Consider the following 13,215-nt stretch of genomic DNA (forward strand, 5'->3'; position numbering starts at 1 on the left):
CAATCCGCCATTTTCTCACTAATACAGTATCAAATTTCAATATATTTTAAAATATTAATCGTAATTGAGTTACACTCAAACGTTAAAGATGAGGGCTGAGTAAACGGGACCAGTGGTCCCACTCTAACTAATACTGGACAACTAAGGAGGTACCCTAGTGTAATCCCACCAAGTAACTCCCAGGAACAATCCGTCAGTTTCTCACAAATACAGTATCAATTTTCACTATATTTTAAAAATTTTATCGTAATTGAGTTACACTCAAATTTAAAAGATGAGGGCTGAGTAAACGGGACCAGTGGTCGCACTCTAACTTATACTGGACGACTAAGGACCTACCCTAGTATAATCCCACCATGTGACTCCCAGGAACAATCCGCCGTTTTCACACAAATACAGTTTCAAATTTAACTATATTTTAAAAATTGTAATTGAGTTGCACTCACATTTTAAAGATGAGGGCTGAGTAAACGGGACCAGTGGTCCCACTCTAACTTATACTGGATGATTAAAGAGGTTCCCTAGTATAATCCAACCAAGTGACTCTCAGGAACAATCCGCCGTTTTCTCACAAATACAGTATCAAATTTCACTATATTTTAAAAATCGTAAATGAGTTACACTCAAATTTTAAAGATTAGGGCTGAGTAAACGGGACCAGTGGTCCACTCTAACTTATACTGGACGACTTAAGGTGTACCCTAGTATAATCCCACCAAGTGACTCTCAGGAACAATCCGCCGTTTTCTCACAAATACAGTTTCAAGTTTCACTATAATTTAAAAATCGTAAATGAGTTGCACTCAAATTTTAAAGATGAGGGCTGAGTAAACGGGACAAGTGGTCCCACTCTAACTTATACTGGACAACTAATGAGGTACCCTAGTATAATCCCACCAAGTGACTCCCAGGAACAATCCGCCATTTTCTCACAAATACAGTATCAATTTTCACTATATTTTAAAAATTTTATCGTAATTGAGTTACACTCAAATTTAAAAGATGAGGGCTGAGTAAACGGGACCAGTGGTCGCACTTTAACTTATACTGGACGACTAAGGACGTACTCTAGTATAATCCCACCATGTGACTCCCAGGAACAATCCGCCGTTTTTTCACAAATACAGTTTCAAATTTAACTATATTTTAAAAATTGTAATTGAGTTGCACTCAAATTTTAAAGATTAGGGCTGAGTAAACGGGACAAGTGGTCCCACTCTAACTTATACTGGACGACTTAGGGTGCACCCTAGTATAATCCCACCAAGTGACTCTCAGGAACAATCCGCCATTTTCTCTCTAATACAGTATCAAATTTCACTATATTTTAAAATATTAATCGTAATTGAGTTACACTCAAACGTTAAAGATGAGGGCTGAGTAAACGGGACCAGTGGTCCCACTCTAACTTATACTGGACAACTAATGAGGTACCCTAGTATAATCCCACCAAGTGACTCCCAGGAACAATCCGCCATTTTCTCACAAATACAGTATCAATTTTCACTATATTTTAAAAATTTTATCGTAATTGAGTTACACTCAAATTTAAAAGATGAGGGCTGAGTAAACGGGACCAGTGGTCGCACTTTAACTTATACTGGACGACTAAGGACGTACTCTAGTATAATCCCACCATGTGACTCCCAGGAACAATCCGCCGTTTTTTCACAAATACAGTTTCAAATTTAACTATATTTTAAAAATTGTAATTGAGTTGCACTCAAATTAAAAAGATGAGGGCTGAGTAAACGGAACCAGTGGTCCCACTCTAACTTAAACTGGACAACTAAGGAGGTACCCTAGTATAATCCCACCAAGTGACTCCGAGGAACAATCCGCCATTTTCTCTCTAATACAGTATCAAATTTCAATATATTTTAAAATATTAATCGTAATTGAGTTACACTCAAATTTTAAAGATGAGGGCTGAGTAAACGGGACCAGTGGTCCCACTCTAACTAATACTGGACAACTAAGGAGGTACCCTGGTGTAATCCCACCAAGTAACTCCCAGGAACAATCCGCCAGTTTCTCACAAATACAGTATCAATTTTCACTATATTTTAAAAATTTTATCGTAATTGAGTTACACTCAAATTTAAAAGATGAGGGCTGAGTAAACGGGACCAGTGGTCGCACTCTAACTTATACTGGACGACTAATGACGTACCCTAGTATAATCCCACCATGTTACTCCCAGGAACAATCCGCCGTTTTCACACAAATATAGTTTCAAATTTAACTATATTTTAAAAATTGTAATTGAGTTGCACTCAAATTTTAAAGATGAGGGCTGAGTAAACGGGACCAGTGGTCCGACTCTAACTTATACTGGATGAATAAAGAGGTTCCCTAGTATAATCCCACCAAGTGACTCTCAGGAACAATCCGCCGTTTGCTCACAAATACAGTATCAAATTTCACTATATTTTAAAAATCGTAAATGAGTTACACTCAAATTTTAAAGATGAGGGCTGAGTAAACGGGACCAGTGGTTCCACTCTAACTTATACTGGACGACTTAGGGTGTACCCTAGTACAATCCCACCAAGTGACTCTCAGGAACAATCCGCCGTTTTCTGACAAATACAGTTTCAAATTTCAGTATATTTTAAAAATCGTAAATGAGTTACACTCAAATTTTAAAGATGAGGGCTAAGTAAACGGGACCAGTGGTCCCACTCTAACTTATACTGGACGACTAAGGGGCTACCCTAGTATAATACCACCAAGTGACTCCCAGGAACAATCCGCCATTTTCTCACAAATACAGTATCAATTTTCACTATATTTTAAAAATTTTATCGTAATTGAGTTACACTCAAATTTAAAAGATAAGGGCCGAGTAAACGGGACCAGTGGTCCCACTCTAACTTAAACTGGACAACTAAGGAGGTACCCTAGTATAATCCCACCAAGTGACTCCCAGGAACAATCCGCCATTTTCTCACTAATACAGTATCAAATTTCACTATATTTTTCAAATCGTAAATGAGTTACACTCAAATTTAAAAGATGAGGGCTGAGTAAACGGGACCAATGGTCCCACTCTAACTTATACTGGACGACTAAGGGGGTACCCTAGTATAATCCCCAACCAAGTGACTCTCAGGAACAATCCGCCGTTTTCTCACAAATACAGTATCAAATTTCACTATATTTTAAAAATCGTAAATGAGTTACACTCAAACTTTAAAGATGAGGGTTGAGTAAACGGGACCAGTGGTCCCACTCTAACTTATACTCTACAACTAAAGAGGTACCCTATAGTATAATCCCACCAAGTGACTCCCAGGAACAATGTGCCATTTTCTCACAAATACAGTATCAATTTTCACTATATTTTAAAAATGTTATCGTAATTTAGCTAGTTACACTCAAATTTAAAAGATGAGGGCTGAGTAAACGGGACCAGTTGTCGCACTCTAACTTATACTGGACGACTAAGGAGGTACCCTAGTATAATCCCACCAAGTGACTCTCATGAACAATCCGCCGTTTTCTCACAAATACAGTATCAAATTTCACTATATTTTAAAAATCGTAAATGAGTTACACTCAAAATTTTAAAAATGAGGGCTGAGTAAACGGGACCAGTGGTCCTACTCTAACTTATACTGGGTGACTAATGAGGTACCCTAGTATAATCCCACCAAGTGACTCCCAGGAACAATCCGCCATTTTCTTACAAATACAAGTTCAAATTTAACTATATTTTAAAAATCGTAATTGAGTTACACTCAGATTTAAAAGATGAGGGCTGAGTAAACGGGACCAGTGGTCCCACTCTAACTTATACTGGACGACTAAGGAGGTACCCTAGTATAATCCCGCCAAGTGATGCCCAGGAACAATCCGCCGTTTTCGCACAGATACAGTTTCAAATTTCACTATATTTTAAAAATCGTAATTGGGTTACATTCAAATTTAAAAGATGAGGGCTGAGTAAACGGGACCAGTGGTCCTACTCTAACTTATACTGGGCGACTAAGGAGGTACCCTAGTATAATCCTACCAAGTGACTTCCAGGAACAATCCGCCGTTTTCTCACAATTACAATATCAAATTTCACTATATATTAACAATCGTAATTGAGTTATACTGAAATTTAAAAGATGAGGGCTGAGTAAACGGGACCAGTGGTCCAACTCTAACCTATACTGGACGACTAACGAGGTACCCTAGTATAATCCCACCAAGTGAATCCCAGGAACAATCCGCCGTTTTTCTCACAAATATTTAATTCCTAATACCATAAAAGCCATAAGTAACAATGAAAATGTAAAGAATGCACAAACCGCGTTTCATAGTTATTGTTGGCTGGAAAAAATAAAAGTGGGCTGGCTTATTGTTGGCTGGCTTATTGTTGGCTAGCTTGACACAAGCCTTCTAGGCTTACTCCATAGTTAGCCGCCTGAGGATGGGAGAGCCTAGATTACTATTTGACTGTAGGTAGTGTAGACCTAGCTAAGTTACGTGCAACTTCCAACTTATTAAGACTATGGGACATTATAAATATTCTACTTTTTAGTGTCTACAATTTAGAAATATTATTGTTTAGAAAACATGCAATGTAATATACTACTACTAACTATTCAACTAGCCTACTGTGTGACGAAACAAGTGTGAGTAAAACTCATTCATCCATAACCGCAACAACACACTTATGGAACGCCTAGATAAAGAATGAGTCATAAACGTGACTGATTGAGATCTAAGTATTATTATCATCATTGAGATCTACGTATTATCATATCATAGAAATAACAAAATATTGTAAACTAAGATAATTCACAAACAAATTCGCAGAAGATACGAGGAAACAAGTAAAGCAAGAGAAGAAACGGAAAAAAGAATTGAAAATGAAATTTAGAGAAGCAGAAGAGAAAGATGAAGCGCGCGCATTATTTAGTGAATTATAGTTATTTATACGTACCTCCATGAGTGAAGTATATTATAAAAGTAAATACATTGTTTTACATAGCAATGAAAGAAAACAAAAATATGTGACCTAATATTTATAGTAATAATGAAATAGCAAATATATCCCAGTAATTGTGTCCTATCTGGAAGTTGTTATTTACAACTCTAATTACAACTTTCCTGGTACGATCCTACAGAAACTCTTCCCTGGTTGTTATAGTGTTGTTGATGACCACGAACTCAAAATGTGTCAAACATTCACCAATTTTAAATTAATAAACCTAATTCAGGGTACAATAATGTAATGGCAATGCACCTTGATCATTTTTGGGTTGGGGATATATTATTGGTATAAACCCGGCCAGGTCTGCATCACACTAGAACGCGCGTGATATAAATTTGGCCACGGCACGCCCTTGTGGGTGTATTTAAATTAAAGGATGACAAAAAGATAATGACGTGAGCAAAGGTCTTGTGATTGTGATTCGATCATGGTCGAGGTCTCAGTCATTGTTAATCTATATTGCGCAATATATTATTGACATTCCATCATTTGCGACTACCTACCTTCTATCGATTAATTCGACTAGGCCTACGTGATTACTTACTAAAATGTTCATTTTGATTGAAAGTGTAATTTTATTTAGTATATATGTATATATAATGTTGAATAAAAAATGAATAAATCGTAATCCATACAGAATAATATAATATTTGATGACAAATTTTGCAAGTCATTGAAGGGGTATGTCAAACTGATAGAATAGCCAGAACGGTATAAAAGAACGCAATCCCGTGGTTTTGCAACTCATTGAAGTGATCCTGTTTTTGCTTTCGCAGTGACGAAACGGAACGGCGCTTCTACCCTGCAAAATATTGATATTTTTTATAATTTCATAACATTCTAACCAATTCATCGTTAACCATGGCTCAGTCTCTTCCACGACAAAACTATCACTCTGAATCAGAAGCTGCTGTCAACAAGCAAATCAACTTGGAACTGTACGCCTCATACGTGTACCTTTCTATGGTGAGTAGAATGGCTTCCCGCGCGCTGCTTTCTTAAGTCTTTCATAGGCCTAGCACACTGTGTGCGAGCCGAAAACGTCATAAGCACATCCGGGTTACTAAGTCGAGAATGACGTAATGTGCAAAAATTATATAGCGCCGCCAATCGATGTTGGCTACATTACTTTTTTAGGCTAAGGTGAGGTAGTAAATAGAAACAATATTATAACAGTATCATTATTATCAATTTATTTATCCTTGAATTTAAATCAATTATATTTGAATTACGTATGTATGATTTGATTTTTTTAGGCATACCACTTTGACCGGGATGACATTGCTCTGCCAGGTTTCAAACGCTTCTTCAAGAAGAACCACGAAGAAGAGAATGAGCATGCTCAAAAGTTCATGAAGTTCCAGAACCAACGTGGTGGACGAGTTGTTCTGCAGAACATCTGTGTAAGAATTAAAACATTTTAGAAACAAGATAAGTTATAAGATTAAGTGTTGCAATGAAAGTCAGTAAAATAGTTCATCAATGTAAAATAATTGAACTACACTCACTATTTGGACATGTATAAATCTCTTCATTCCAGTTCATCAATTTGTTTTAAATTTTTTCTTTTACCCCATGATTTAATGCACTTGTCAATTGTATGACTCACTATACGACCCCCGGGAGAGGTGCGTCATTTACAAATAATTACCGACGCAGGGGTGCGTCAAAAAACCTAGATGGTACGTCACATCAATGAACAAGGTGTGTCAATGTCCGTCACTTTACCACCCACCATATCATAAACAACATGGTCAGTGCGTCAAAATGGGTGCGTCATGGTCACCTAAAGGTAAGTCACCTTTTTGACGCACGGGTGCGTCATGGTATTCAAAAGTATGACGCACCTCTCCCGGGGGTCGTATAATTGACAAGTGCATAAGCGCCGTCTACACTATTAAACTAGTTTGCCAAAAAAAGTGTGATGTGACCAAATATAGTGGTGATATGCCTACATATGGTAGTGATATGACATGTTCATATATGCGCACATCACATTTTTTGTCACAAAGCTTTATATTAATATATTATTTGATCTTTGTTAATAGAAACCGGACAAGGATGATTGGGGAAGCTGTTTGGAAGCTATGCAGACTGCTCTCGACTTGGAGAAGAACGTCAACAACTCTCTTCTGGAGATGCACAACATCGCTGACAAACATGGCGACAAACAGGTACACAAAGTGTTTTACTTGACTGTATCATTTCAGCTTTGAATGTCAATTTTGGTCCTTGTTTTTGTATAGATTTTAAATAATTTTGTCATTTGTATGAATGCACCATTTATGCAAAAAATGTTTTGCCATAAATTAATCATTTTTTGTTTTTATTTAAGATGTGCGACTTCTTGGAGGCAAACTTCTTGACTGAGCAAGTCGAAGCCATTAAAGAGCTGTCTGACTACGTCGCTAATCTGAAGAGAGTTGGCACAGGCCTTGGAGAGTACATCTTCGACAAGGAAACTCTTGGAGGAGAATCGTAAACTTGTTATTGATACCATAATAATCAGCTCAAATTATTATACCATTGAGCCATATAGTATAAAAAACGTAGTTGTGCCAACATATAAGCAAGTTTAGTATTCATTACAGTAGTACATATAATCCTGTATAACTAGTACCCGCTCAGTCAAAACCATTGAAATGCTTTCAAACTAGAAACTACAATACCGAAGAAAAATAAAATAGCAACATCTTCAAAGAACCATTCTAATAAACCTTGTGCAAAATAATTAAAAGTTCAGTTAAACTGGTGAATAAAAAGAAAAAAAGATTTTTGCTCTTTCGTGAATTTGTTAATGTACTGTAGTGTAAAAATCAATGTTGTATGCGGTTGGTTCTAGACAACGGACTCGGAACACAAAATACTGTATAATAACCAACGGACTCGGAACACAAAATATGCAAGCCAACTGCCAACAACAAGGCAATGATTTTCTGAGAATGTAGAGTGAATTATTTCAGTTCAACTATATTTACATTTTTTTTCATATTTAACTTGTGTCCCTCATAAAAACTGTATTTCAGCAGAACCGGAAACCACCCTGAATGTGTGTAAAGGTCACATCTGTGTATGATGTTCACCAGCACATCCACTTATTATTTCATATAATTTCTTATACGTTCATACTGTATATCTGTCACAGGGACATGAACTTTGTGCAACATCACTCAAATCAGGAAGTCCCTACACGCCTTACAAAATTACATCAACACCAGCATCTTACACTTTCATTTCAAAGGGGTGTCATAAATGAGGTTTCTTCCCACCATTTAGTGTAGTCTAGTATAGTATACACGTTCTGCAGCCTTATACAACCTCCTTTGTAATTTTATTGTAAATCGTCAATATTATATGCAAACTACATATATATATAGAAAATACATAACCAATGTACATTGTAAATATTGAATTTATTGTTACTGCCAACTTTACATGGAACACATACGAGACTGAAAATGAAATCCTGGCTTTCTTATGGATTAAAATCTTTTTAAATGAGGAGTTTATAAATGAAATGCATGTTTAAAATAATATATTTAAATTAAAGTTACATGTACTGTACTCGTTTTTTCTTCTGAAACATTTTCTGTGACTTTTTGTAGAGGACAGCCACTTTCTTAAACATATATTCATGAGAGAGTTTATAGAGGTGATGAGGCATGGTCGAATTGCTATGGAGTATGCATCAGTTAAACCTTGGTGGCGGTCTGCCAGACATCACTTCTTCTTGGTGGCCTTTGTAGCAGATTTTGTTACTTTCTGGCCTTTCTCCATCTTTTCGACAGATTTGATTACTCCTACAGCAACGGTTTGCTTCATGTCACGGACAGCGAATCGACCAAGGGGTGGGTATTCGGAGAAGGCTTCAACGCACATTGGCTTGCTTGGAACAAGTGTTACAATAGCGGCATCGCCACTCTTGACAAATTGTGGTGCGTCTTCGAGTTTCTTGCCAGAACGACGATCAATCTTCTCAATGAGTTCTGCAAACTTGCAAGCAATGTGAGCAGTATGGCAATCCAAGACTGGCGCGTATCCTTGCTTTATTTGACCGGGATGGTTAAGAACAATAACCTGGAAGAAGATAGTGGTCGATTAAAATATCTCTAAAAATAAAGATTTAAGGAGATTTGCCTTCTCACAGGGGTGAGGCAACTGAAGAAAATTTCAATTCAATTTATTTCCACAATATAACATATAATACACAATAACTTATGATATCTAGCAAGTGAATTAGACAAACTTGCATAGAAATACAAATAAAAAAAAGAAATTCACTATACCTGTGCGGTGAAGTTCTTTGCTTCTTTTGGAGGATCATTCTTGGAATCTCCAGCAACGTTGCCACGACGGATCTCCTTAACGGACACGTTCTTGACATTGAAACCAACGTTATCTCCAGGTAAAGCCTCCGCCATGGATTCGTGATGCATTTCAACAGACTTGACCTCAGTTGTGATGTTGGCAGGTGCAAATGAAACTACAACACCTGGCTTGATGATACCGGTCTCCACACGACCTACTGGCACTGTTCCAATACCTATAACACAAATTGACAAATTTAAGGGACCTTTATTTTTCAGACAAACCCCTATTGGAAAAATAATCACGGTAAACACATGCGATTGCCATATACGAAAAAAAAAATCGCATGCCGTTATAACGCAACTGAAACTATGGTTAGAATTTTACTTTTGAGATAAGCAAGTCTAATTTGCTACAAATGTTCATCTATAGGATTTTTTTTGCGCACGCATGTGGCTGTTGGGTTTGTTTATTTTAGAGGAACATTTTAAACCAAAACTAACCTCCAATTTTGTAAACATCCTGGAGTGGTAGACGAAGAGGTTTGTCTGTTGGCCTCTTTGGAGGAATAATAGCATCTAGAGCATTGAAAAGAGTTTTTCCACTTGCGTTGCCTTCCTTGCGTTCAACTGACCATCCCTTGTACCAGGGCATGTTGCTAGAGGCTTCCAACATGTTATCACCATGCCAACCAGAAATTGGGACAAATGCAACAGCCTTGGGGTTGTAACCAACTTTCTTTACATAACCAGTAACTTCTTTCACAATTTCTTTGAATCGAGCCTACAATCAAGATTAAAAAGCAACAGTACATTAAAAATGAACAGCACAAAAAAAAAACGTGAACCATTTCAAATCTAAATTTTCCAATAATTGTATTCAGTTTTTAGTTATCTATTGTTATTTTTACATAAAGCTTGGTTCCCACTAGAACGTAACGCAAGCGTTTTAACCAATGACAAGCGAAGTTACAGACAGTTAGCAATCACAAGGGAATAAGCCATCGTTTGTGATTGGTCAATTCATTTGCGCTGCGTCGCTAGTGGGAACCACGCTTAAGCAAATATATATATATTTAGTCCTTTGTGTTTTTTTATATATACTTATATGAGGGCCCCCTGATTGCCAGCATATGCTGTTTAGGGTTAACCCTTTTTAAATAAGGTATAACTATTTAATAAAGATATTTACCTCGCTGTATGGGGGCTCTGTGTTGTCCATTTTGTTGACGCCAATGATCATTTGTTTGACACCAAGAGTGTATGCAAGCAGTGCATGTTCTCTTGTTTGACCGTTCTTAGAGATACCTGCCTCAAATTCACCAGTACCAGCAGCAACAATCAGTACTGCACAATCGGCCTGAAAACAGATTTAGTAAAGTCACTTGTAATGATTATATTTAGCATCAGAAATATAGCCATTTATTTATTTAACTTTATTTTACAAGTGCTATAAGTGTCTCTACCGTACAGCTTACTTAAATAAAAAATAGGTGTAGAAAATAGGTGTAGTCGCTGTCCATATTCTATTTAAACTTGCATAAACTAATCAATGCAAGATAAATCTTATTTTCATGAACATAAGGCAAACATGAAATTGGTTTTCCTTGATGCTTAAAAATACATACAATATATAAAACATTAAACAATATCAATACATTAAAACTATATAGGTATAACAAGTTACATTTACACAAGGAATAAAAAAACAAACTATCTTTGAAATGTTGCGTTTGAAACAAAGCAAATCAGATCACTGTAAGGAACCATGGTTACAATTTTGTTTCAGAGCTTGTTTATCGGTGGTTTTGTGAATTTTGGTAAATCTATATCAAGAGGCAACCTACTGTATTACATTTCAAATGGGGGAAAATGTTATCAAGAATAAATATTGTATATTGTACCTGAGATGTTCCTGTGATCATGTTTTTGATGAAATCACGATGCCCTGGAGCATCAATGATTGTTACACAGAATTTTTCAGTCTCGAACTTCCACAGAGCAATATCAATAGTGATACCACGTTCACGCTCGGCCTTTAACTTGTCCAATACCCAAGCATACTTGAAAGATCCTTTGCCCATCTCCTGAGCTTCTTTCTCGAACTTCTCAATTGTTCTCTTGTCGATGCCTCCACATTTGTAGATGAGATGGCCGGTAGAGGTTGATTTACCGGAGTCGACATGTCCAATGACGACGATGTTGATGTGGATCTTTTCTTTAGGCATTTTGATTTTTTGAAGTGATTCTGATAATTAAAATGAATTTTAATACATTTTCAAGGAAAGCACACCAACATTAGGATTGCAGTTACAAAAAGTTTTACTTATTTATTTTTTAACAGATGCTATTTGCGAGAAGTTAAATATAAATAGTAGTTAAATTATTTGTAGTTATTGGCATCCTAAATGAGAATTTCATCACTGAAATAGTTTTGCGTTTTTGGCTAGGCCTACATTATGTGTAGACATAGAGTAGGTTACAAATTATTTTAATTGGCTGCGTATAACTATATAGCATGCCTTTTTGCAAACCATAGGCTTCCATTGGTGCAAGAGAGAGAAATGCAAAAGGGTAACAATGCTTACGAAGAGGAACGACGACAGTTGACATGGTAACATTATTTTTAACGTAGTAGTTCGTAGTAAGTAATGTATAGACAGAAATTTTCTTTTAAAATAAATATTTCCGATGGAATGATATATAAATATTTTAATAATTTAATTGAGAACGTAATAAATAAATACTGTAGGCCTAGTTACTAAATAAAAAATGCAACACTGGCCATTATATTGGTGAACAGCACTGCATAATATTAACTAAATAACAGTGACCAAAATGCATAACACCATGACCCATGTGGAACACCATAATTATATTGTGTGTAGCATGCCTTTGCTAAAATCAAATGGCAAATTTATCCCTATTACTACTAGCCTAGGCCTTTTTTAATGCAAGATTGTAGGTATCCTCAATATATAAAGAGAATGGATAGGCTTACTAGAGTCTAGACTACCCTTTCTCTTTATGTTAATTGTTGAGGAGTGGCAGAAATGTGGTTAAATTTACAACGAAAAAATAAAAATAGGCCTACAAAATTCTGCTTCCTATTCAATAAGAAATTGAGAGCGAGACATATGATTATTTTTGTATGAAATATCAATTATTTTTGTGAAACCCAACAGTTTAATCAAATCTTCTGTTCAAGAAAACGGAACAACCGGCATCTATGTAGTGTATGGTACAGCACAATTTTTCATTAAATTTCAAACATCCAATTGATAAATAACATCATATAACAACATATTGATATGTAAAGTTTGTAATAGAATACATACAAAATATTATGTCTTAACGATGCAAAGTATTTTTACTGATTTTATACGATTAAACATAAGACAAAGTAAAACACCTCTTACCTTGGTTTTGCCACGCGAATAAAAAGGCCGATAAAGGACGATCACGTGGTATATATACTGCAAATAGGGTATACTGTAATGACGTCATTTATTCATTTCGGAGATCCCTCCATTCACCGTCGTACCATTGAGCGAGTGTTGTGCAATTCGTACTTAACTCTCGTTGTATTAGTACTTCCGGTATTTCATCATTTAGTGTGAACTGCGCAAACGTGGACGTCGAGAATATAAAAATTGGAATCAATATTCTAAAATCAATTAAAAGGCATGCCATCTAATTACTTTTATCTCAAATATAGTGGTTGTCTAAAAAAACATTAAAACAAATTCTATGATGATATTTGAATAGGAGGCCCTTAATTAACATTTTTACTAGCATAAGATGTATTGTACTTCTCATGTTTGGTGAAAACAAAATGAAAACAAAACTATGATTTCGCTTATGAAAGAGACAATTAAATTAACAGTTAAACTGGAAATTGTTTTAACCAATGATTAC

General features: G+C 36.0%; 2 protein-coding genes across 2 annotated transcripts; one reads left to right on the plus strand and one right to left on the minus strand.

Annotated features, from left to right (window-relative positions):
- Window positions 1-5,720: 5,720 nt before the first annotated feature.
- LOC140039532 (soma ferritin-like) lies at window positions 5,721-7,767 on the plus strand. The gene is made up of 4 exons (XM_072085145.1): window positions 5,721-5,956; window positions 6,247-6,393; window positions 7,039-7,164; window positions 7,326-7,767. Exons 1-4 carry the CDS (start codon window positions 5,852-5,854, stop codon window positions 7,470-7,472), a joined length of 525 nt encoding a protein of 174 aa, XP_071941246.1. The 5' UTR covers window positions 5,721-5,851; the 3' UTR covers window positions 7,473-7,767.
- A 617-nt stretch (window positions 7,768-8,384) lies between these two features.
- LOC140063599 (elongation factor 1-alpha) lies at window positions 8,385-12,843 on the minus strand. Its single transcript, XM_072110012.1, has 6 exons — window positions 12,717-12,843; window positions 11,202-11,545; window positions 10,490-10,657; window positions 9,802-10,081; window positions 9,277-9,533; window positions 8,385-9,067 (listed from the first exon to the last, which is right to left on the minus strand). Exons 1-6 carry the CDS (start codon window positions 12,802-12,804, stop codon window positions 8,711-8,713), a joined length of 1,494 nt encoding a protein of 497 aa, XP_071966113.1. The 5' UTR covers window positions 12,805-12,843; the 3' UTR covers window positions 8,385-8,710.
- Window positions 12,844-13,215: the final 372 nt, after the last annotated feature.

This window comes from Antedon mediterranea, chromosome 1 (genome assembly GCF_964355755.1).
Source record: "Antedon mediterranea chromosome 1, ecAntMedi1.1, whole genome shotgun sequence".
NCBI lineage: Eukaryota > Metazoa > Echinodermata > Crinoidea > Comatulida > Antedonidae > Antedon > Antedon mediterranea.